The following is a 24,184-nucleotide window of genomic DNA, read 5'->3' as shown; positions in this document are numbered from 1 at the left end:
CGCATTAAAATCAATGTTGCCGTTAATCAATAATATATCTCAGACTGTGCGATTATTAATATAAGTAATACAGTGTGTTTTCCAACAGGGGCAACATGCAAACAAACTGGCATTTGAGGGGTTAAAAATAAAAAAATAATGGTTATTTTATACTTAATGACAGGTGTTTGTTAAGAACATCATGAGGTCAAAGTAGCAAAAAAAGTTCAAAATCTAAAAATAATACTGTATCAGCATCAACAAGGTGAAAGGGTCGTGTTTAGGAACAGGTCATGAGGGTTGAACAGGACTTCGATTGGCCACACTCATTAAAACAATACAAATGTATCTCGGTGATACCTGTGTATGTTTATTATTTACATTTTATCTGTGGATTTTTTTTTCTCACATGTTGAAACTGTAAAAAAATCAAAAAGAGTCAAAGTGTGATTAAGAAAATGTGTTTTTTATTAGTTGTAACACAAAAAAATGGAAAAACAAAAACAAGAGAGGAGCATACGCTGTCACGTCTGTCTTCTGTCACCACGTCTGCCTCCAGCTTCCTGACCCGTCATAGACCACGTCGGAGGTCTCAGAGGTCAGGCGGCTTTCTCTGGGATCACGGGAGTCAGAGACAGTTTCAAGATCAGAGGCCTGCTGTTCAGATCAGTTAAGTCCACATTCAACAGGAACCTCAGAGGTCACACAGAACACACACAAGGATTCAGGTGCAACACTTGGCGAGACGTTCGAGTGCTAAACCTACACAGAAAATCACAGTTACTGTAACGAAAAGAAAGTTAGTCAGTTCTCTACCTAAGAAAACCTTTAAGTTTACACTTCTGTTGTTTTGGCTCAGAGCATCGAATAAACCCAACAATGCGTTTACATCAAGTCCGTCAGCTGAGGAAACAAGGAGCTTGATCGACCCCTCAAACCAATCAGACATCTGGTCAAGCGTTCTAACAACTTAAATAAAAGCATGAACTTTTCAGGTCCGTCACACACAAACTATAAAAAAAAATATGAATGATGTAACAAGTGTGCGCATGTTGGAAAAAAGCCTGATAACATGCATGTACAGTATTGTTGCATAGTAGCGGCTTTACACACAGAAACTAATTAAATTAGCACGATGCAGCATTTTAATCAGGAAGTACGGTTCCTGCTTCTGAGCTGTGATTGGCCGACAGTTCTACACGTGACTTCTTGTTTCCTGGTCTAAACTAAGCGTGCGTTTAACGCAGTGAATTGTAGAGCTATTGGTCAGGTCTGCTGGTTAGCGTGTAAAGGTTCTCCAGTACCAGGATGTAAAAATCGAGATTCTTATCTGAGATTATAAATTGATTTATAACTTAGATAACATTAATAGATTTTTTTTTGCTTGGGCCAATCAGCCACTCCTTTTTAAGTGCTAGTGCTCGCTCTGACTTGTTTCGAGTCCAAAATAGATTCTGAATCTCTCGCGACTCGCTATGACTCACAGTCACATGTCAGTTTACTGTCATTTCTCTTTGATTGGCTTGGTGACATTTTTCATGTGTTCATTCGCAGCAGTCTGCACCACAATCACCTCCATATTTGAGAGTAAAAGGTTACTAAAGGCTTTCCATAATATGAGTTTTAGTCTCAGTAGACTGGAAACACAACACCACATGTTGCTTACAAATATAAAACACAATGCAAACCCCCGATTCTCTGTTTGACAAATTAGGCAAAAAGGAAAGATAAAAAAGAAAAAAGCAGTTTCACAGGTTTGTGCGTGAAGACAGTGAGAGACATGAGCATGCACGGCTAACCTTCATGATGTTCTGGATTCTTTTCTTGGTGCTAAATTAACTATTATTATTTCTGTACGAGATCTGAACGGGACACAAACAGGAGTCTCCTGGTTCCCTTATTGAGTAACACCTGGGTAATGTGAGGTGGACTTCAGCTTTAACAGCGAACAATATTCATCTGATTGTGTTCCAGTTATTTGTGTTAATTACATCATTGTTGGAGCTTCTGAACGCACACGCTGCAGCTTTAACAAATCCTCTTTGACATTTTCTGATGATCTGATATTTTTTCTTGATTATTCTGTAGAAAAAAAAAAAAAAAAAAAAACTCACGTAAAACAAACACAAACATGGCGACATGATGAAACGTAATCTCAGCCCAGTGCTCTGAGCGGATGGGGGGGGGGGGTTCAGGGTGCATTAAGGTGCATTTGAGACATAAGAACATTGTGCATCTAATGACTGACTGTGTTACGCTCACAGCATGAAACTAAGATAAACCTGGAGGAAGACATTTTGGGAATGTTGTTGAATTAGTTTGAAGGGGGGGGGGGGGGGGGGGGGGTCGAGTAGGGGTCTCCTTTTATCTCCTTTTAACCTTCCCTCGCTGACACTCGAGGTTCAGCCAGTAAGCCGTGGATGATGCCGCTGATGGACTCCACGCCGTCCCCCTCGAGGAGGGTGCGGTGGTCTCCCTCGATGACGTGGACTGACACCTTCCCATCGCAAACCTGCAGAGAGACAAACGAACGATCTGAGTGATGTGAAGACGGTGGATGTTTAATTTTTGGTGATGGGAGTGTCGTGGTCTTAATTTGCTTTTTGGTTATTTAATGTTGTACCGTTGTACACTGAGAGCACAAAGAAGTTAAATTCCTTGTGTATGTAAAAATACTGACTCTGAATCTGACGTATGTGTCCTAATGGCCAATCAGGTTTGAGCTGGATTTGGTTTCACGTGGAGAGGGGACCATGAACTGTCCTAAACAAGAACCGTGAGCTTTTCATTCATCTTAAAGAACAGATATCTGCAGGTGACAGCTTCAGCTCTGATCCTCAGCCACAGGTGCTACTCGTCAACGGGCAATGCCGGCGCCTGGCCAGTAGGGGGCCCCAGAGCACCGGCCATCTTTAAACGACAGCAATGGCTCAGAACGTTTTACAAAAACAGGATCTGACAGGATCTCTTCTGTCCAATAAAAAGGCAACATTTCCCACGTGTTGGCATTGACTGGCTTCATGTACGTTACCTCGCTGAGCTTGTAGTCCGCTCCCAGGCTTTGTCCGTATTCGCTGCTCGTTTTGGCTCGCAGAAGCGTCACGTTGCCGTGAAACTTGGTGACAGGCACGTAGCCGTCAGCTGCCTTCAGTTTGGAGTAGAAGGTGCTGGCTGCGAAGTGCAGCATGTCTTTGCTGATGTCCTTGTGTTTGACGGCGATCAGGTCCACCGCGGTGTTTACACGGGCTGCCAGGTCGCTCAGCGGGAGAAGGACGTCGACAAGCTGTCAAAGGAGAGGAGGGAAGTAACACGATGACATACACAGACCGGATCAGAAGTCCTGCAGCACCGTCGCTACCTGTGAGCCTTCCTCCAACATCCTCATGTTTATTTTTAATATCATTTTGAACAATCCATAAAGTCAACCCACAAACAAGAGGTTTAAGAGCGCTCATCTAGTTTCTTTTATTTAAAGGAGCAATACGTAAAACATCCTCTGGATTAAATGACGACACTCTCTCCCTCTGTGATCATGAAGGAAACCTGCTGTGTTGAAGCTTCTCTGACAACAATGCAGCAGCCAGTATGTCCTCCTTCTAACTTTAGATTCTGCTCCTGAAGGGTCTGGATTTGTTTGGACCAGAGAAGGTAGGCGGGGCTTTGAAGGCCGTTTTGGACGCCCCTGGGTTTGCCAGATATGAGAGCAGTTATCAGGTGAACAGGTGTTGCAGCGATGGAAGCGGGCAGTGGAACTGCTTCAGATAGAAGTGATTGTACCCGAGCTAAAAAGCCTCTGCATGTTTCTAATAAGCTCCAGCAGCAGAAAGCTGCTCAAACTAGGATCAATGTTGGAGATGAAACATGGAGAGAGGTTAGAACGCAGAAAGCTTTACAGACCCATGCAGAGCTGGCTAAACACTGAAGCTACAGTGTCCACCACATGCAGAGCTGGCTAAACACTGAAGCTACAGTGTCCACCACATGCAGAGCTGGCTAAACACTGAAGCTACAGTGTCCATGCAGAGCTGGATGGGTTATGGTTAGTTTTGAAACTGGACTGAATTTTAAATTCTAGGCGTCAGAGTTAAATTTTGCTCCTTTAGAAAGAAGTGTTTTTTTCAGCTCTAGATCAGAATCCTCTTTTTGTTTTACAGCAGTCATCGCCTTCTCTTTGGAGCGGTATTTTTGCTTCTCCATAAACGTTTTGCTACACTCTAAGTGTGTGTGTGTGTGTGTGTGTGTGTGTGTGTGTGTGTGTATATTAAAGGGACTGTGTACCTTGTTGTATTCGACGCTGGTGAACTGCTGGATGAAAGCACACATGGCTTCAGTTTCGGCCTCAGACTCTTTTCCTGGTGTCAACTTGGCTCTGTAGGTCTGAAACAATAACAGCGAGTTATCTCAGGTACGAGTCAGTGCGTGCACATTATCGATGACATCACACGCTCTGCTGTTCACGCTGCACTGAACCATGTCAGGCTGTTTAAAAGCACCTGAGCAGCTGATGTGTGACTGCCTCTTCTTCTCACCTGTGTGTATGCTGCCACGTAGGAGTGTGATCCGTCAAACAGGAACAGGTGCTCCACAGGCTGGTTCAACGCCTGGAGCTGACAGCACATTTCAAACGCCACACAGGCGCCAAAGGAGTATCCAGCGACCCGGTACGGCCCGTCGGGCTGCACCTGCCTGATGCAGTCCACGTAGTACGCGGCCAGAGTCTGGATGCTGTCCAGAGGAGCAGCTGGAGGAGGAGAGAGAGGAACGACGGTCAGCATGTTTCACCACGTGTGAACAATTCAAGCAGGTTAAGAAAAGTTTCAAGAGAAAAGAAATCAAAGAAAAAAAAAAGAAAAAAGATACAGGTGAAGAGCTTGGACCTTTGGTGCACTGCAGGCCGTAGCAGGGTGCGCTCAGCTTGAAGGCGAGCGTCTTGAAGGGGGCGAGGGAGCCCTCGATGGGATGGACCAGGAACAAAGGTCTCTCCTGGCTCTGGACTTCGTTCAGCAGCATCACTGTGGAGTCGCTGGGGTTCACTAAGACCTGGGTCAGATCAGTCTCCAGCACAGACTTAACACTGTTCTTTTCAGCTGTGACGGATTCTACAAAGATATGAAGAAACCCCAAAAACACTGATAAAAGATCTGCAGGTTTTTTAAAGTTTGAAATAACCGATAACACGACGAGCTGCTGCTGGATTCTGATTGGCTCTTTACCGTTTGATCCAGTCGGCTTGTTATTAGAAAGATCTCGCAGCTTGTTGATGGTCAGCAGGCGGATCTCCCTCATGCTCATGACAAGGTCGTGGTCTCGCTCCAGGGTCTGACGAACCTCCACGCCCATTAAGGAGTCCAGGCCCAGATCAGCCAATGAGGCGTCAGCGTTCAGGCTGCTCACGTCGCGCACACCTGAGGAGTGAGGTCTGATGTTTGTCACAATATTCCTCGGATACTTTCTAGAAACCGCTTGTTGTTTTTGAAACAATAAAATCTCTGTACTCAAACTCGTGTTTTTAAAGAAAAGCGGCGGCGAGTGAAAAGAGAGAACGCCGTTTTCACGTGCGAGCTCAGTTCTTACCCAGAATGTGTGCGACCGTGTCCACCAGGCTCTTCTGACTTCCTGCCTCGCTCTTCACCACCAGCCGCTCCGCCAGCACGAAGCTCGACATCACCGCCCGCTGCTGGCACAGGAAGCGGTCCAGCACTTCCAGACAGGAAGTGATGCGCTGCGGCAGGGTGCCGCCGATCACCGCGTCATTGCCTCCCATCGTCTCCAGGACCACGCCCACGTCCCCGATGGCTCCCCATTGGACGGCCAGACCGGGCAGGCTGTCGAAGCGCCTCTTTTCACACACGCGCTCCATGGCGGAGTTGGCGTAACCGTAGTTACTCTGACCGGCGTTGCCACGACCACAGCTGACGGAGGAGAAGGCCACGAAGTAGCTGAGGTCTGGACAGCGGCGTCTCGTCACTCTGGAGAGGAAGAGAAGGGCGTCAGGATTGAGAGCGAATCAGTGCAAAGAATCGTACGAAGAGATGGCGAGGCGCTTACTCGTCGAGATTCACGGTGCCGTCGTATTTCGGCTTGTTTACGTCGAGGAACAGCTGAGGACTCAGATTCTCCAACATGCCATCTTTCAAAACCTGGAGATTAAAAAAAACAAACAGAGTTAGAGACGTCTGATAATTAAAAAAAAAAGAAGGATTGATGCTGGTGATGAGTTTGAGTTTCACCATAGCGAGGTGGAAGACTCCGCCCACTTGGCCCAGTGAGCTGGCCTCAGCAATCAGACGCTCCGTTCCCTCCAGCGTGCTGACGTCGTTGGTCGACACGAGCACTTCCACGCCGTGACTCTGCCACTCACGCACTCGCTTCGCCTGGTAACCTAGCAACAGTCAGGGAAACAGTCCAGTGAGGAGAGAGGTTGTATCTCTATTAACATGATTTTGTCGGCGTGCTCGAGTCGTTGACCTTACCGTTCCTGATTCCTGATCGGGACGTCAGCACCAGCTTGCGAGCCCCTCTCTCCGTCAGCCACTGGGCGAGCTCCAGACCGAAGCCCCCGAGTCCCCCAGTGATGATGTAAGAGTGGGCGGGGTGACAGAATGTACGACAAATCGCCGGGAGAGACAGAGGGGCGGAGCTTTGAACCGAGGCAGCGTCCTCTTCGTGACAGACCTGTGAAGAAAAGAATCCGTGATGCGAGTCTTTTCTCTCGATAACGAAAACACAACGTGAGAAATCTTTGAACAGTGAGGTGAAGACGAACCCGCAGGAGGACTTTGCCGATGTGTTTGCCCTGAGCCATGTATCTGAACGCTTCCTCCACCTGCTCTCTCTCAAACACTGTGGTCTTTAAAGGCTGGACTACACCTCCCATGATGCCTTCCTTCAGCAGCTGGGACACCTCCTCCCACTCCTTGTTGCCCTCTTCGAAGAGCGCGTCGAGCAGGATGCCGTGGAACGCCACGTTCTTCAGGAACAGAGCCATGCCTGCAGAGATCAGACCACACAGTCAACAGAAATCTTTACGGACTTTCTCCACTTTTTTTACACATTCATGAAAGCCAAGAAATCTAAAAATGTTCAGTGTAAGCTGCATGCGAACTGCAGGCGCCTCGATAACGTCAGAGTGATGAATTCATCATGAATGCGTGCCGGGCCGATGATGCAACAGTGAGAGACCATCTCTGCCTCTCTTTAGTTGATACAACAAACACAGACTTCACATCATCCAGCAGCTATAATGGTTCTTATTCAACATCCACTTTAACTGAATAATATCATAGACACAAAAACCTCAAAGAGCCATGAACCAGGATGAACCATCATCATGTTTTCAGCTTAATGAGCCTTAAATATGACGAAGACAAATACAAGAATCTGTCTCCTGTAGAAAAACAAACAGCTGTAATGTAAAGGATCAAATCGATCAGCTGTTTCTGTTTCAGTGAGGAAGAAAACTTTAACTAATCAGGAGAAACACATCAAGTATAAATGAAGGATGAAGCCTCTTTTCTTTCAGTCAGTGGGAGACGCTGAGCAGAGCGTTGACTGACCCAGAGGAGAGTTGTTGGACAGGTCGTATTTTCCGATCTCCAGGAAGCGTCCATGTCTGGCCAGGCAGCGAATACTGGCCTGCAGCTTCTCCTCAGCCAAAGAGTTCAGCACCATGTCCACACCTGGAGCACACACACACACACACACACACACACACACACACACACACACACACACACACACACACACATACACATACACATACACACACACACACACACACACACACACACACACACACACACACACACACACACACACACACACACACACACACACACACACACACACATTCAAATAAGTGTGTGTGAGGGGAGTCTCACTCCTCTATTCACTGTCCTGTCTCTACAATAAAGACATTCACACATCTTAAAAAATAGAAATGAGTGTTTGTTCGAACGTCAAATTTTCGGATCTCAAACTATTTTTAAACGGAGAGTAAGATGTTGTGTTTGTGTGCAGCAAACCTTTCCCGTGCGTGTGCAGCAGGACGTGCTCCTCAAACGACGCGTCTCTGGAGTTGGCGAAGGAGTCTGCAGAGAGCTGAGGGAACCGCTGCTGCAAGTACGCACGCTTCTCTGCCGAGCCTGACGGGCAGAAGATCACGCAGACGTGTTGAGAGTTAAAAGGAAACACGAGACGCCGTCTCAAAGTTATAAACATAATTCACTGGCTCCGCCTCCCTGTGAGGTAACACGACCACATGAGGTGACGCGTCACTCCACACTTTAAATCTCCTGCAGGCGGCGTTCAGCGTGGAGCGTGAGGCGAGAGTGGAAAACTTACCGACTGTGGTGAAGACTTTACATTTCTTGCTCAGAGCGATGGCGATGGCGGCCTGGCCGACGCCGCCCGACCCCGAGTGTATCAGGACAGACTCTCCGGGGCGGAGCCGGCCCCGCACCACCAGAGAGTAGTACGCTGTGGCGTAGACGACGGGGACCGAGGCTGCCTGCTCCAGAGTCCTGCACACACACAGACGCACGTTAGGAGTGTCACAGCTCACCTGCAGCTCGCCGCTCCGATATTTAACACAGGAAGTTCGTCTCGTTGCTGCTTCCTCTGATCCGACGGGTTGGAACTTTTTAAAATCTGACACCTGCCTGAGTTGGGACGTCAGATCTTTATTGTGTTTTTTAAACTTTTAAACACTGACCAGCTGGAGGGAACATCCCACAGGAAGCGCCTGTCAGCGTCCACGCTCGTCGCCAGACCTTTGGCAGGAAGCAGTCCCATCACACGCCGGCCGCCGGGGTCCCGGCCGGAAAACTCCATACCCAGCATGCACTGCTGCAGAGCCAGGTCACCTACAACATCAACCAAGCGTCGTATTTAATTTGAGCGCCATCATTTCCTGTTTAATTTAAGATCAGCTGCGTTTCTTCCACACGTTCAGTACCTGGGATGGCGTCCGGAGGGAGTTTTCCCGTGGCGAGCATTATGTCTCTGAAGTTCAGCGAGCTGTAGAAAACGCGACACAGCTGCACGTTGGGGTCGCTGGTCACAAAGTGTCGGAGTGGAGAGGCGATCCAGCGCAGAGAGGACAAGTCACCGCGAGTCAACACGTTGACGTAGGCGTGCTGCGTCAACGCCTCGTTCAGATCTGAAGGAACAAAAACAGAAGCTTCAGGTCACCTTCGAATATCAAATCAATCGACAGAAGAGAAAATGGGTTTTTATTTTCATACCTTGGGAGATCAGCTGGTGCCTGAAGACGCCCCAGCGTCCATCTCTGAACACGTTCATGACCAGATCCCCGTCCAGCACCGACTGCATGGACTCATGGGTCGGCTGGAGGGTCGGCGCTGAAGAGGACTCGTTCAGGTTGGACACAAACGCACAGCTGGGTAAAGAAAACATATATAAACATCTTTTCATATGTCGCTCGCAGCAAACGTTTAAGATGAAAGAAAAGCAGGTAGAGTAACACAGACAGGCTCCTCCTCCTCGTTTCAGAACAGTCACCATGACAACTGCGTTTACGTCGACCACGAGCCCGGCGTCAGATTTAAAGCTGTATGTTGGGAGTGTCTGACATCGTAGCAGCAGTGTGTGTGTGTGTGTGTGTGTGTGTGTGTGTGTGTGTGTGTGTGTGTGTGTGTGTGTGTGTGTGTGTGTGTGTGTGTGTGTGTGTGTGTGTGTGTGTGTGTGTGTGTGTGTGTGTGTGTGTGTGTGTGTGTGTGTGTGTGTGTGTGTGTGTGTGTGTGTGTGTGTGTGTGTGTGTGTGTGTGTGTGTGTGTGTGTGTGTGTGTGTGTGTGTGTGTGTGTGTGTGTGTGTGTGTGTGTGTGTGTGTGTGTGAGCTGAGCAGGACCTCCGGTGGAAACGTGTCCTACCGTATTCTGTGACCGCCCGGCTCCTGACGCAGACAGTTCACCATTCCCACAACGCCGCAGTGACTCTGAGACGCCGTCAACCACACTGGACAGTCCGATGAGTCGGCGACGGTCGTCTGCATCAAAAATAAAAAAAAACACAGTCACATTAAATTGTTGTATGAAAAACACATTTTTCCTTTTTCTGCAGGTGCGGTTGGATCTTATGACTTACACACACACACACACACACACACACACACACACACACACACACACACACACAGATAGTGAACCCACCTTCAGTGTATCCACCCACTTGTAGTCGCTGCCGTCCACAGGTATGAAAACAGGCTGCTTTCTATCTGGAGACCGACAGCGACAGAGAAAGAGAGCAGAGCCAGAGAACGACTTCCTGACAGCGACCAGGCTGAGAGACGCCTCGGAGAACACCGTCTCCCACTCGGCCTGGGGACGAGAGAGAGAGAGAGAGAGAGAGAGAGAGAGAGCATGTCAGCAAAGATCTCCTCCAATCAAACATCATCATCATGACTCGGATCCTCTCAGAGAAACACATCTGAAACGGAGTATTTTTCTCAGACGTCTGCAGACCACAAACAAAAACACTGGACGGATTTTATTCCACATGTTGCTGAACAGTAGAAACTCAGGACACCCAAATAAAATGTCCAAAAACTCAGAGGAAGTGGATTTTTCATAATGAGTCTCCTTTAAATCTGTGACACTTCCAAACAGGAGCGTGTAAATCTTCATGATCAGGAGAGGCAGACGTCGTGAAGCAGCATATACAAGTCTCAGTCTGAATATACAGAATAAACTTTCACTGCTTCACAACATCCACTTACTTAACAATCAAACTTATTTTTTGCTTTTTTTGTTTTTTACATTTTTCCTCCTGTCAAACGTTTCCGAGCGTCTGAATTCAACACGGAGGGGACAAATCCGGATACAGCCGCGCGCTGTCATCCTGGCTCGTGTCAGATTTTAATTCATAAATATGATGCGCTGTTGATGTTGATGTCGCACTTTACACACAACACTGATGATGCAAACATGAGAAAAGAAAATAAAATTCATAAAGAACTTTGTCATTGAGATTAATAATCCTGCTCCTTTCAGGACTCATGTTGGAAACTTGGGACGCGTGAAAGTAAGGCTTTAAAATCCACCGCCCGGCACCTTTCAATCAATACAATAAGAAAAGATGAGGTGGAAGCTGGTGGGGAATCACGGGAGTTCTCTGTGCGGAGGGTTTGAATGGACACCGACCTGTGTGAGGAGTCCCTGCTGGCTGCTGCTCTGAGCGCTGCTGGAGAGGAAGGCAACCATTTCCCCGAGAGTCTCTCCCTTCAGCAGAGTGTGCAGCAGGACAAATCCTCCCTGTTTGGCTGCAGAAGACAGATTAGCCACCAGCAGTCCGGGGTCCACCGTGAGGGGGCCCCACGCGTGGTTACAGAGCACCAGGTCAGCCCCTCCCACAGCGCCTCCAGGAGCCGGGCCTGTGAGGGGGTCCCACTGAGCTGAGGACACCACCAGTTCCTCCAGCGAGGTCTGCAGGGGGGTCAGAAGGTCGAGGCTGGAGGTGGTGGCGGTGTAATCCACACGCAGCATGGGCTGGATGTTCAGGAGGGGAACCACGCGGGAGAAGAGCTGACCGTCGTGTGACAGAGCCTGGAAAAGTTGGACAAAGTTTTAGGGTGTGCCTGAAACAAAATCCTGAACCTGAGCGGAAGGTGTTTAAATCTTACCTCCACAACTTTAATCTTGCCAGGTGTGCTGTTCTCCATGGCAATGTCCAGGCAGTGTCGAAGTGCTGGACGGTCAAGCAGAGCCTGCAGCAGGCCGTCCTGCAGCAGACACGCCCTCTCCTTCTCCACCGTCTGCTCCAGCTCCGATCGAAGGTTTCCGTTTAGCTCCAGGCCACACAGCAGGGCCAGCAGCCGGACCAGGCCGGGCTCAGAGGGCTCAGGCTCGGGGAGCGGGCCGTCCGACTCTCCCTGAAGCCCCGGGATGGACACTTTGACTCCTTGATTGGCCAACTTCCTCTGCAGTCTGTGGATTAAACCTGGATGGAACAAAAAGAAAAAGGGCTGATGATGGTCAAAGATTGTTTTTCTCCAAGCGGCAAAAATAATACTTTACTGTTTTTTTCAGATGTTTAAATATATTTTTCTTGCTTTTTAACTCCTTCTGTATAAACCTGAACTTTGTTGCCAGTCTGGTTTTTAAGTACAACAGATATTTAGCCTCTCTGAGTGGTGCTTTAGGGTCTAAAGCTAAGCCTTTAACAACAATAATTCCCATGAGAACATACCTTTGCAGATCCTCAGCTGCTCGGCGTGCTTCCCGTCAGCAGTCAGACACTCAGTCTCCACGTAGGGCACAAACACAAACTCCTCCAGGGTGGGGGGGCTCTGCTGCTGCTGCCGGCGGGGGGCCACGGTTGCGTGAAGACCACAGATCTGGACTCCGCCAGCCGTGATGTTGTCGAGGCAACGGTTGACACGGACACTCACAGCTGCAGGAACAAGAAGAGAACGTTTTGAAGGAGTTACAGCGGGTGGAAATTTAAAATCCGGTAAAACCTGTTTCTTATTGTCCCATCAAATAAAGGCAAAAAGCCCCAAAATAAGAAAAGATTAAACATAAGATATTTAAATCACAAACCTTTCTTCCCGTCCGTGTACTCGCTGACCTTCTCCTGGTGAGCAGCTGGATCGATGCACACTGAGCGGATCCTGGTCGGCAGACGCAGGCTGCGACCGGAGAGCCCGACCACGATCATCTGCAGCATCGTGTCCAGAAAGGTCACCCAGTTTCCGCTCCACTGCAGCTTCCCCACATCTCCTGCAGACAGAAAAATCACATGTAGTGGGGAAATATAGCAAATCTTTTTTTGATCTTCAAGAGAAATAAAAAAAAACCCAGCAGATCGAAGTGTTACCTGCGTTGTTGGACTCTAAGATGCCCTGGAAGGTTTTCCCGTAGTCGTAGCCCCTCAGCCGCAGCTCCTTGTAGATATCAGGAGCCGCGAGCTTCATTTTGGGATCTTCGTCGTCGTGAGTAGTTTCTTGATTTATCTGACTGTGAAATGAATCGAGGGCGGCATCCTGCAGGAGGCTCACCTTACCTGGAGGAGGGACGTTAACGGTGTTAAATAAGAGCCACCATGAACTGCTGCAAGACGACTAAGGAAGAAAACTACAACTAAACATTTCTCACAGCTGGTCCTGATTGAGCCATATTTTGTATATTTTTCTTTTTTCCAACGGAGAGTGTTCTATTATTTATTTTATCTTATTCTTTATATTGAATAAACCTATATTTCCTTTAGCTCTAAGTCTGATGTCCTTTTTAATTGTTGCTTATAAAATACAGTGTTGAGCTTTTCGGCATCATCGCCTTCGTTGACTGCTCCTTCATGCTGCTCCTTCATGCTGCTCCTTCATGCTGCTCCTTCATGCTGCTCCTTCATGCTGCTCCTTCATGCTGCTCCTTCATGCAGTCACCATCGTCACGCTCTTCTGCATTTGATTCGTTCTCTGTTCCGTGAAGATCCTCCCTAATATCTTTGTCATGCACTCAGTCCCTGCAGCTCTCACTGAACTCTGCAAACTCGCAGAACGCCCTCCAGCCTACTCTAAAGATCAGAGTGCGTTTTGTTGTTGTCACTGATTCTGAGTGCTTGTTGTGGTTTGGCTTGTTTTCCTGTGCTTGTTATCTCTGAGTGTCCTTATGGGAGTAAATAAAAGGTTTGAAATTCACCTTTTATTTTCGACATTTTAAGTTTTCCTTAAACGTACATGAAGAGCATTAAAGCTCTAAACAAATGATGCAGAAATATTCTTCCCTGCATCGCTCAGGAGGAGACTGATTTGATGAGCAGCATTAATCTAAAAGGACTTGATCATTTATTTTAAATATAAATAGTGAAGTCAGTCAGTTTATGGAATAACTGGAGGCCAAAACTCATGACTCAAATTTTAACTCTTTTCTATCCTAACACCGTCAAACATGTATAATTTTCTCTTACCGCTGACGGTCAGGTTTCCGTTCTCAGAAACCTCAAACTTGTTGGTGGCGGGCATGAGTCGTACCTCGAGCTGAACAGAGCCTGCGAAGAAGAAGGAGGAGGAGGAGGAGGAGGAGGAGGAGAAGAAGAAGGAGAAGAAGAAGGAGAAGAAGGAGGAGGAGGAGGAGAAGAAGAAGGAGGAGGAGGAGGAGGAGGAGAAGAGAGGTCGACGATGATTCAGTGAAATCAGGTGAAATTCAAACAGAGAGTCAGACTCCCCGCCTTGCTGCTCCGCTCTCACCGTTTTTTGGCAGAATGGTTGCTCTGTGGATGGTGACGTCTTCGAAGGTTATGGGGTTGGTTTCCATGACAACTCCCAGATTTCTTATCAAGGCACGCCAGGCCAGCACCAGGTAGCCGGTTGCTGGATAAAGGACGCGCCCATCGATGCAGTGTCCAATCATGTAGTAGTCGGCAGACTCTGGGTTCATGTCTGATGTTGGTGGGAAAAGAAAATGTGGTCAAATTAAACAACATGTCTTCCTCTTAAACTGGATAACAGTGTTTTAAAAGTGAGGCCCTGCTGTGCCATGTTTGGTCTCAGAGACAGAAGCAGGAACAAAACGTTTGAAATATTTGGATCATTTAGAGGATCACTTTGATGCATTTTGTTGCCTCAGGACTCAATCTTTTATTCTTAGTATTTGGGACCTTTTAGTCGACGCACAACAAACAGTCACTGCATTGTCCTCTTTAAAGCCACCAGACAAAAGCTTCCTAGGAAACAGAGGTCGTCTCTTCCACTGTGCGATATTTATGTCCCGTGACGTTTTGAATTCAGTTTAAGTGTTGCCATAATGGGAGGAGCTCCGGTCTTTAAAAAAAAAAAAAAAAGTCAAAGTGCTCCTCCAGGGATGACCAGGGGGAGAGGCGAGATGGAAGCCCGAGGAGGAGTGCTGTGAGTCGGGCAAAGGGTCCAGCAGCCTCCCCCTGTCCAGCTCCGGTTCTCAAAAAAAAAAAAAAAAAAAATTGAAGTTGAAGACAGAACTACTTAAAAAGTCTCTGTCTCTTTCGGGATGCTTTCTGAAATGTCACCAGACACTTTGAACACAACTAAGTGCTGATATAGTAGATTCACCCTGAAAGGACACCAGAGGGTGAACGCACAGCTGATTGCATTTCTTACCGATCTTGTAGACGGTAGCAGAACTGGAACCTCCTGAACCGGACACAAAGTGTTCTGCTTTGGGGACATCCCAGGTCTGTGCATGATCCCACTGCACCAAGGGGGAGATCAGAGGAGTGCCAGCAGGCACAGGGTAGGTCACGGATGGGCAGAGGCTGTTAGCATCCACGTTGATGCTAAGAGGCAAACAATAGAAGATAAGTTGAAGAGGCAGAGAGCTCTGTTTCCAACACTTCTGCACGTACAGTCAGCTGTCGACTCACCCGCTCATGTAGACTTTCCCGATGTTTGAGAGGAAGAACTCCAGGTTGTTGGCGTGTCCTCGCTTCATCAAGGGGAGGATGGAGCACGTGTGCTTCAGGCTGCGTTTCAGGATGGCCTGTGCAGGAAACACGAACCTTTCAAATCACAAGTTCAACACCAGACTCCCCAAAAAACTTTTTATAAACTTTTCAGCCTTTTTATTGAAAAAAGGCTGAAAAGGACTTTCATGCTGCCTGCGGTCCACCTTTAAAGATACGATATCTTCATAACAAAACGCTGTTAGAGCAATCCAGTGCAACAGATGCCATGTCAAAGAAAAAGTATAAATATACAAACACTATAACCACATTGACAAATGAGAGTGTAAGAGTGTGAATATGGGTCATTGATGCAGTCTGAATACACAGGTAGAAGGTAACGTGCTGAATAAATGAATATACTGCAGTTTAAATTTAAAAGGTAAAGACATTACATTGGAAGTGACATTGAATAAATATATTGCACTTAAAACCACTGAATAAACCGGGTCAGGTTCTGATTGATAGAAAACATTTGATATCTATTTTGGCGGGTGGGAGAATCTGTGCTCGAACCTTCCCGTTTGGTTGGGGAGGGCCGTCTCTTCGTGTGTGCCGGCCCAAGAGGTGACAATAACTCTCCGACCTCAAAGAGGTTCAGCGGGGTTTTCTTCATCATGGACATGCCGAGCGTACCTGCAGCAGAGCGTGAGGTGCGATCTCCAGCACCACGGCGTTCTCCGGCACCAGACGGAGTCCCTCCTGGAAGAGCACCGGGCTGACCAGGTTGTTGACGTGGTAATCCGCCGAGCTGGTCAGAGCCAGAGGAGCGTCCCAGTCGTCCTGCGGGATGCTGGTGCTGACCCAGCGAGGAGAGCGCCGCCGGGGCTCCTTGATCACCTGCACACAGGATGACATCTAATTAAACTTCATATATTCACAGTACAAGGGAAACACCTGCATCCAACTGTGCTCGGTCACTTTGTTATTTCAGAGAGAGAAAGAGAAGGTTTTTATTTTTTACTAACGACAACAATAAAAAAAAACGTCTTTTAAAGTAGAATAATGTGAAACAGATTCAAGTCGACTTCTCTCTCTGCTGATTTCTTTCTTTCAAAACCAACTCGTGTTCAGCACAGCAACAAACACAGAGGCAGTGTGGCGGGCCGTGGCTTCTGAGAGTTCCTGTTTAAGTATTTTCAAAGTAAAAGTTGTCTAGCACATTTATTAGCTGATTGAGGTCCAGACCTCAGTGTTCTCCTGGCTGTCTCAGTCTGTAGAGTTAAAGTGTTATTATGTTTATATTTATTTTAACTGAAGTTATTTGATAAAGGAAGTAACGAGTATACAAAGAAATGAAGCTTTAATGATTTAATGAAGCTTAAAGAATCATCTGTTATTATTTCTTCACTCAAAAATGGAAGATTGGTAAAGTGTCACAGAGCAGCGTTGTTTTTTTTTGTTGGTTTTTTTTGTTGTTTTTTTGGTTTTTTGGGGGGGTTTTTTTGGGTTTAACGCAGGATTCAGGATTTTGTTTTTTTAACATATTAAAGTTACGTACCTTCTTCAGAGCAGCCAGCAGGGCCGGAGCGATGGACGCCATGTAGTAGGAGTGGAAAGCAACGCCAGCGCTGCGGACCTCCTTTGCAAACACGCCCTGCTCTTTCAGCTCCGCCACATATTTACTGATGGCTTCCTGGAGACACAGACACATCTGTCAACATCACTGTCCATCCGTGTTCGACTCCTGCCAGCTTCCACTGCCTGCACGTCACCCCCCACTCCCTCATCCTTTGCTTTCTATCCACCGCTCTGTCCTCTCTATGAAGACATGCAACGTCCAAACAATAAACTGGACTATTGTTGTACTCTGCAAAACATTAGAAATATGTAATAAAACACGAGTATCTCTAACTGCCATGTCCGTGATCTGCTGAGAAACAGATTCTACAGCATGTTACTGATGTGTTTTTTTCCCCAGATGTGAAGAAAGCTGAGATTGTCAGAACGTATAAAGACCTGACTGGACGTAAATACAAAGTTTAAAATGGATGTGCGACCTGTGGACCGGAGATGGTGACGGTGTCCTCGGCGTTGTGACAGGCTGGGACGACTCCCTGTGGACACTGAGCCAAACACTCCTGCCAGGTCAAACCTGTAAGGCACCGCGGGCGCACAGGTGAGAAGAGACGTGCTAAACGAAAGACACGCGTTCAAAGACGACGAGGCGGCGTCTCTCACCGACTGCAGCCATGCCTCCTGGAGGGAGGTTGGCCTCCTTGATGCAGCGTCCTCTCCAGTAAGCAGCCAGGACGGCCTCGCTGTGGCTGAGGGAGCCGTCAGCGTAGCCGCAGGCCAGCTCTCCCACCGAGTGTCCGATGATGCCGTCCGGTTTTAGACCCAGCTTGGTGAGCAGGTCGATCTGAGCGATCTGCAGCAGGTGAGACACAGAACACACCAAAGAGTCAAATCTAAAACTTCTACTATTATTTATGCTCCTTATAGTGCAGGAAACATCCTCCCTCTTGGTCTTTGTTTTCTTTGAATCTGCTGTCGTTATGTGTGAGGTGAACTCAGAGGTCTGACAGATATATCCTGTATTTGTTCACTAGTTTTATTACATTCTTGTATTCATGTCCACACTGCAGGGGTTGATTTAAAGTAATGCATAATCAGAAACTAGGTCACTGTGTGACAGGTGGAATATCTCTGTCCGTTTGCTCGATGCTTTGCTAATTCAGTCGTGGATTTCGGATCGATAGATTGGCGTGACGTTCGACATTTCATCTCACAGATGCTTTTATTCAAAGTGACGAACATCAGAGATTAAAGGGATACTTCACCTATTTACATGAAGCTGTGTATCATTAGAAACATGCTAGTAGTGTTGAATGGTCGTGAATCCAGCCCTCATTTTGCCCTGAGACGAGAAAAATGTGTTTTTCTTTGCTTGAAAGTTTTCTTCATGTGATGCAAAAAGCGTCATATTGCATCACATGAAGAAAACTTCTAATGATACAAAGCTTCATGTAAATGGGTGAAGTATCCCTTTAAGTACAAAACAAGCAAGCATCTAGAATCAGCATCAGAAACCATCCTAAATATCCTCATCATCAACTTCAGTGTGCAGGTATTCATAAAGAGCTGGGTCTTTAGCTTTTTCTTAAAGGTGCGAAGGGACTCCGCAGTAGTTTGTTCCACCACCAGGGGGCGACAGAGGAGAAGAGTCTAGTGAGAAACTGCAGGCCCTCCAGGAGGGAGTGTAGACCTGATGATAGAGAGAGAGGAGCTCTATCCATCTCTGTTTAGTAAGCGAGAGGCGGAGTTTTAAATTTAATGCGAGGAGCATCAGGGAGCCAGTGTGACGGGTGATCTTAGTCTGTTGCAGCTGAACAAGTCCGGCTGTTGGTGAAGCACTGAGGTGATATGTGCCAACCTTCTCTCTCCCCATATTAACCCTTTCCCTTTAATTTGATTATATTTCCCTATAATCAAATTAAGGCAAAAAATGTTCCTCTCACTAAAAAGTAGAGATGTTACTTATCAAGTTCCCAAAAAAGTTCCTGAGGTTGAAACTTAAAAATAAAAGTTTCCCTTTTGTGAATTATAGAAGTAAAGTCAGCTGTGGTGTCAGAGTGAAAACAAACAGGCTTAGGTTCAAGCAGCTGGATTCAAGATAAGACGACATATAGTTGACTCTACCTGGATGGCGGCGAGGCCGACGAAGGCGTGAACAGTGTCTTCCAAAGCGGAATCATCAGCCTCCATGAGCAGACGAGACACAACCAGGCCGGTTTCCTTCAGCGCCACGTCAGAGCGCAGAATCGACTCTCTGAACTCCGGAAGCTGCATGAGACTCCGGCCCATACCGGCCCACTGCGTTCCCATTCCTGTGAATACAGTCAACGGTCAAACAGCCGAGTCAGCAGAACATCAGACCGGGATTCATCCGCTGTCCAATCTGAGGATTTATAAATAGATCTTTGTAGTTTTTACACCTTTTGATTTGACTTTATTCATACTAATTACATTTGCACCACCTCTTCTTTTCCTTTTTTTTTTTTATGAGAGCTGCTTTTTTTTTTTTTTTCTCGTTGTGCTTCTGTAAAAAAGATCAATGACCATAAAGAGAATTCTGAATTCTGTCAGTTTTTGTTAAAGCAGCTTGAGCGGTTGCCCTGAGCAACTGCATGCTAATCCAGGTCTTTAACTTTAGCATGTGCTAAACATTGATTGTATTAATACTGCATATTGTATATATGTTGCTTTGGGTCTGAACATGGGTGAAGGACATTATATGAGTGAAAGTTGCCTGGCTGATCCCTCACCTGAACAGATGTACCACAGCGGTCTGGCAGCGCCCTGCACCTGCTCCACTTCCACGATGTCGCTCTGAGAGCCAATCAGAGTGTATCCTCTGTATGGCATGCTGCCTGTAGGAGCTCCAGACACTTCGTTCAGCAGAGACAGGAAGTTGTCATCTGCGGCGTGTTTCTTTCCCTTCTGCAGCAAGGCGTTCACGGCAGCGTCTGTGCGGCCACACGCTTGAAGCACCCGGGGAACCGTCCTGGCTGCTGCGGTGGCATCAGCTGGTTTCTCAGCTGGACGAAGGATCACGTGAACGTTCGAACCCCCAAATCCAAACGAGTTGATGCCGACGACGCCTCCTCGAACAGGAATCGGGTGGTCGACAACCTGAACTCGGCCGTCAGTGAGAGCTGGGATGTCAGTGTTTGGACTGTTGAAGTGCAGGTTGGGCGCCCAGACTCCTCGCTCCAAGGAAAGGCACACCTGTCAGAGGCATGAAAACAACATTTAAGACAAGATCAGAAGCATCACAGCAGAAATACTTACAATCGGTGAAAAGATATTTTCTACTATAAATACAAATTCTGTTAAATTCTGTTATTATAATGATTTTTTTTTTACATCGAAAGATAATTGAGATGATCTTTTTCTAATTCATTCAATACCAAGGAGTCACAAATGCATTTTAACTTTTTAAACCCTCCCCAACCAGCAAAAAAAAAAAAAAAAAAGGCATTTTTGTTTTGAATTCTCAGAGCAGCCATTAAATGGAGTTTCGGCACGCTCACCTTTGCCAGAGCAGCAAGACCAGAGGCCGGTTCTGGATGACCCATGTTGGATTTGGTGGAACCCATGAGCAGAGGTTCTCTCTTTGAATTACAGAATACGCTGACGATGCCGTTCACTTCCTGTGGGTCTCCGACCTGCAGAAGAAGAGAACATCGTCACGAGGTCACAGACGTCCCTGCAGGGAGTCTTTGACAGGGAGCAATTTTATGAATTAAAGAAAAAAATTAAATAACTGGTTGGAACACTGGAAACACTGATCAAGCTGTAAAAACTGTGCATGGTTTATAAAGGAGGGGCACTGAAGTCATATTTCCTTGTTTTACCTGACGGACACACAAACAATAAACCATCTGCTGCATGCGTTCATATGGGATCAAACTTTATTAAACCCTGAGGGACACTCTGCTTTACTCGCCCTGGAAGCAACCGGCATGTTTACAAAAGAATTGAACGGTTGTGTTCACTGACCTTGGTGCCGGTGCCGTGGGCTTCAACGTACTCCACCTGCTCAGGTGTTATATTTGACTCCTCGTAGAGCGAACGGACCAACCTCTGCTGCATCTCACCTGAAGGAAACGTGACACCTGAGGGACACGGAGGAGACAGTGAGGACATTTATTAGCTTTTTATCATCAACCAGACTTCTGTCTCTTGGACCTCCACCTCTCATCTCCTCTTTCACGCGTATATTCACCTTGCTCTTTGTATCCATCTGTGTTGTTTCCAGCGTTGACGACTGTGGCGTACACCCTTTTAGCCGCCGACCGCTTTGTCAGAAGCACGGCCACTGCAGCCTCCGAGCGGCAGTATCCATTTCCTGGCCCAGAGAAGGATCCAAATCAGAACGTTATATTGCACCAATATACAGAGTGCATGAAGAATGGTTCAGGCTAACATGTTAGCTACGATTACAGTGACTGACAGCATCAAGAAGAAGCTGAACGTTCGAGATCGTGGAGCGATTCGTCGGCTTGATTTTACCTGAAGCATCAAAGGACTTGCAGGTCCCCTCAGGACTGAGCATGCCCAGTCTCATGAACTGCACTGAGGTGTTTGGCTTGAGCAGCAGGTTGACTCCGCCCACGAGTGCAGCTTCACACCGACCCTGGCGAATGGCGTGGAAGGCGTTTTCTAAAGCCAGCAGGCTGGAGGAGCAGGCTGTGTCGATGGCCGTGCTGGGACCTGAGGGACGATATTAATGTTTACAATTACATCTGCATATCCTGGAAAGCAGCCGTTGAAGATGCAGATATTTGTGATATAAGTAATAATTTAGATGCGTTTCTGCAGGCTTTTTAAATGCAATCTTATTAAATATCAAAATAATAGTACAAGAGAATTTGTAACTGAGTTTTAAATGTTACATGGCCAGATACAGGATGTGACTTCATGAAGATTTCAGAGTCAGTCTGCAGTTTCCTCGAGTGCATTGTTGATATTTGAGGATGTATGTGTTCGTACCGCTAAAATCAAAGAAGTACGAGAGTCTGTTGGCGAGCATGGCGCGCTGACAGCCGGTCATACTGTAGCCCAGCAGCTCGTCCGGATCTCTGCTGAACGCTTCGCTGGCCTCTGAGCCGCTCACCCCGACGTAGACTCCTGTTTTACTGCCACGCAGCGCGGCCGGGTTCAGCCCTGCAAGAAACAACCAACACGGTTTTTTGAAATCATCCACTCAGCGTTTCGTCAGAGAGCCTCAGACCTTCTTCTTAAAAAGAAAAAAGAAAAGTCTCTGCAGTTTCCTCACCTCCGTCTACGATGGCCTCGTACGCCACCTCCAGCATGATGCGGAGCTGCGGGTCCATGGTGTTGGCCTGTTTGGGGTGGACTCCAAAGAAGGCGGCATCGAATTTGCTGATGTCTTTCAGTTTTCCGTTCCGCTTTGGGAGACCGTACAGACCTGGAAACAAGAGAGCAGGGAGGGAAAAGCCACATTTAGAAGAACTCCTGAGTCAGTGAGCGACTGTTGCAGGTCTGAACAGGCCTGACAGAACCAAACCTGGACACCTGGTTTTATTGTTTCATGTTTGAGATACTTGTTTCTCCTGCTTCCAGTCTGATTCTCATGCTAAGCTAACCCCGATTTAGAAGAGATAGATTTACTTGTGGAAACATTTCATCTGTTTATATAAAAGGATAAAAAAATGACAGGAATATAATTGACTGAGTTAAATTATACACCATAAAATCCGCCTTTAAGCAGACAACATTCTCCTTTAGCGAGTAAACCCATCATCATCTCTACCTCAAATCATCAATCTCATAAACACAATTACACCATCAACTGGTCCCAATCCCCCATTCTCCCTCTCAGACCGAATAGTCGGGATGTGGCAGCTTAAAAAAAAGAAAAAAAAGTGAATCAATCTATCATGCAATCGAATGAGACATTTAAATAATGCAATTAAAAGATATCGTCTGCAGGGAGCAGAGGCCTAAAAAAAAACAAGTCTACCGTACTTAAACTAGGCTGAAATGTCACAGAGGACCTAAATGAAGACTTCATTTGCTGAAGTTTGTTTTGGTTCTGCCAACCAATGAAAGCAGTCGATCTGTGTTGAGATCCACTCTGACCCTGAAAAGAGATGAAATCCAGGTTTATGAGGACTCTCACCTGGAGTCCACCGCCGGTTGTCCTCTGTCACCATGTCCACACCGCCCATCAGGTTTTCCCAGAATTCCTCCAGGTTGCTGGACTCGGGCAAACGACCCGATATCCCAGCTATGACGATATCATCCATGCTGAGTGTCTGTGAACAGAGGCAGTTTACCTGTGAGCATCCTTCACACTCTAAAGACTGGTAGACTACACTGCAGGTCACACTGATGGCAGAGGCTGCTGTGTGGTGAGACCATCAGAACTAACTAATCCCACTCATGCTGATTCATAAGACTGCAGCGGGAGCAACTTGTGCCTTGCCCATGGACACTTCAGATATGTTGCTGCAGGAGCCGGGGATCAAACCCCAGGCTGCAAACATCTTCATTCTGCTGCAACAGAAAACAGGAGTGTGTGTGTGACTTCCTGTGCTCCTTCAGCCGGCCTCAAGCGGACACTTTACAATCTGCAGTTTTACCGCTGGGTAAACACTGAGCTGGGTAAAACCTCTGAGAAAAAGAGCTCACACAGTCTGCAGACATTTTTCAGAAACACAAACAGCTTGTGATTTGAAGCGGAGCAGAAAGACGGTCTTCAGCCTTTCACAGAATCTAAACTTCTGGTTCAGCGAACACATTCACCACCAAACTCTACTGCATTCCACATGAACTGAAGACATCCAATATACAAAAAACACAAATAATAAAAATAAACCTTGACATCTAAATGTTGGTGTTGCAGCATTTTAATCAACAAATTCAATGTGACACGTTTCAGTGAAGCTTTGGGAACGAGGACTCGCTCCGAGTACGCATGACGGAGCGCTTAGAGCAGACAATGTAGTCTGCTCTGTGTACATGAGTGAGCATGTTACTGTGTGTGTGTGTGTGTGTGTGTGTGTGTGTGTGTGTGTGTGTGTGTGTGTGTGTGTGTGTGTGTGTGTGTGTGTGTGTGTGTGTGTCTTGGTCTTTGTTCCTCGTTTCTAGGCCAGGACATTTCATGTCAGCAGGGCAGAGCCTGTCGACCAATCAACTCTCAGCTGGAGACAGAACTACTGTAAACAAAGGCCTGTCATAGCCTCGATGTAGAGCAAGCAGACTGCCCCCCCCCCCCCCCCCCCCCCCCCCCCATCATGACAT

The 24,184-nt window shown here is 47.0% G+C and overlaps 1 protein-coding gene across 2 annotated transcripts; it reads right to left on the bottom strand.

The window, feature by feature from the left end:
- Positions 1-424: 424 nt before the first annotated feature.
- fasn (fatty acid synthase) lies at positions 425-23,222 on the bottom strand. 2 transcript variants are annotated; one of them, XM_079372260.1, is made up of 41 exons: positions 23,061-23,222; positions 22,194-22,346; positions 21,908-22,081; positions 21,428-21,628; positions 21,141-21,263; positions 20,915-21,030; positions 20,446-20,580; positions 19,678-20,140; positions 19,052-19,239; positions 17,591-17,780; positions 17,410-17,504; positions 16,911-17,045; positions 16,046-16,249; positions 15,332-15,447; positions 15,069-15,244; positions 14,184-14,375; positions 13,904-13,984; positions 12,815-13,000; positions 12,538-12,717; positions 12,185-12,388; positions 11,619-11,935; positions 11,140-11,541; positions 10,150-10,317; positions 9,871-9,986; positions 9,225-9,379; positions 8,936-9,139; positions 8,693-8,843; positions 8,323-8,501; positions 8,004-8,123; positions 7,536-7,658; positions 6,746-6,969; positions 6,453-6,654; positions 6,210-6,361; positions 6,028-6,119; positions 5,554-5,948; positions 5,193-5,384; positions 4,857-5,078; positions 4,509-4,720; positions 4,258-4,356; positions 3,011-3,262; positions 425-2,491 (listed from the first exon to the last, which is right to left on the bottom strand). In XM_079372260.1, exons 1-41 carry the CDS (start codon positions 23,185-23,187, stop codon positions 2,354-2,356), a joined length of 7,554 nt encoding a protein of 2,517 aa, XP_079228386.1. In that variant the 5' UTR covers positions 23,188-23,222; the 3' UTR covers positions 425-2,353. The 2 variants fall into 2 exon arrangements, with proteins under 2 accessions (XP_079228386.1, XP_079228385.1); XM_079372259.1 differs by having other exon boundaries at positions 4,857-5,384.
- Between the last annotated feature and the right edge of the window lie 962 nt (positions 23,223-24,184).

Source organism: Symphodus melops, assembly GCF_947650265.1.
Source record: "Symphodus melops genome assembly, chromosome: 21".
NCBI lineage: Eukaryota > Metazoa > Chordata > Actinopteri > Labriformes > Labridae > Symphodus > Symphodus melops.
This window is presented reverse-complemented; position numbering and strand designations above follow the sequence as displayed.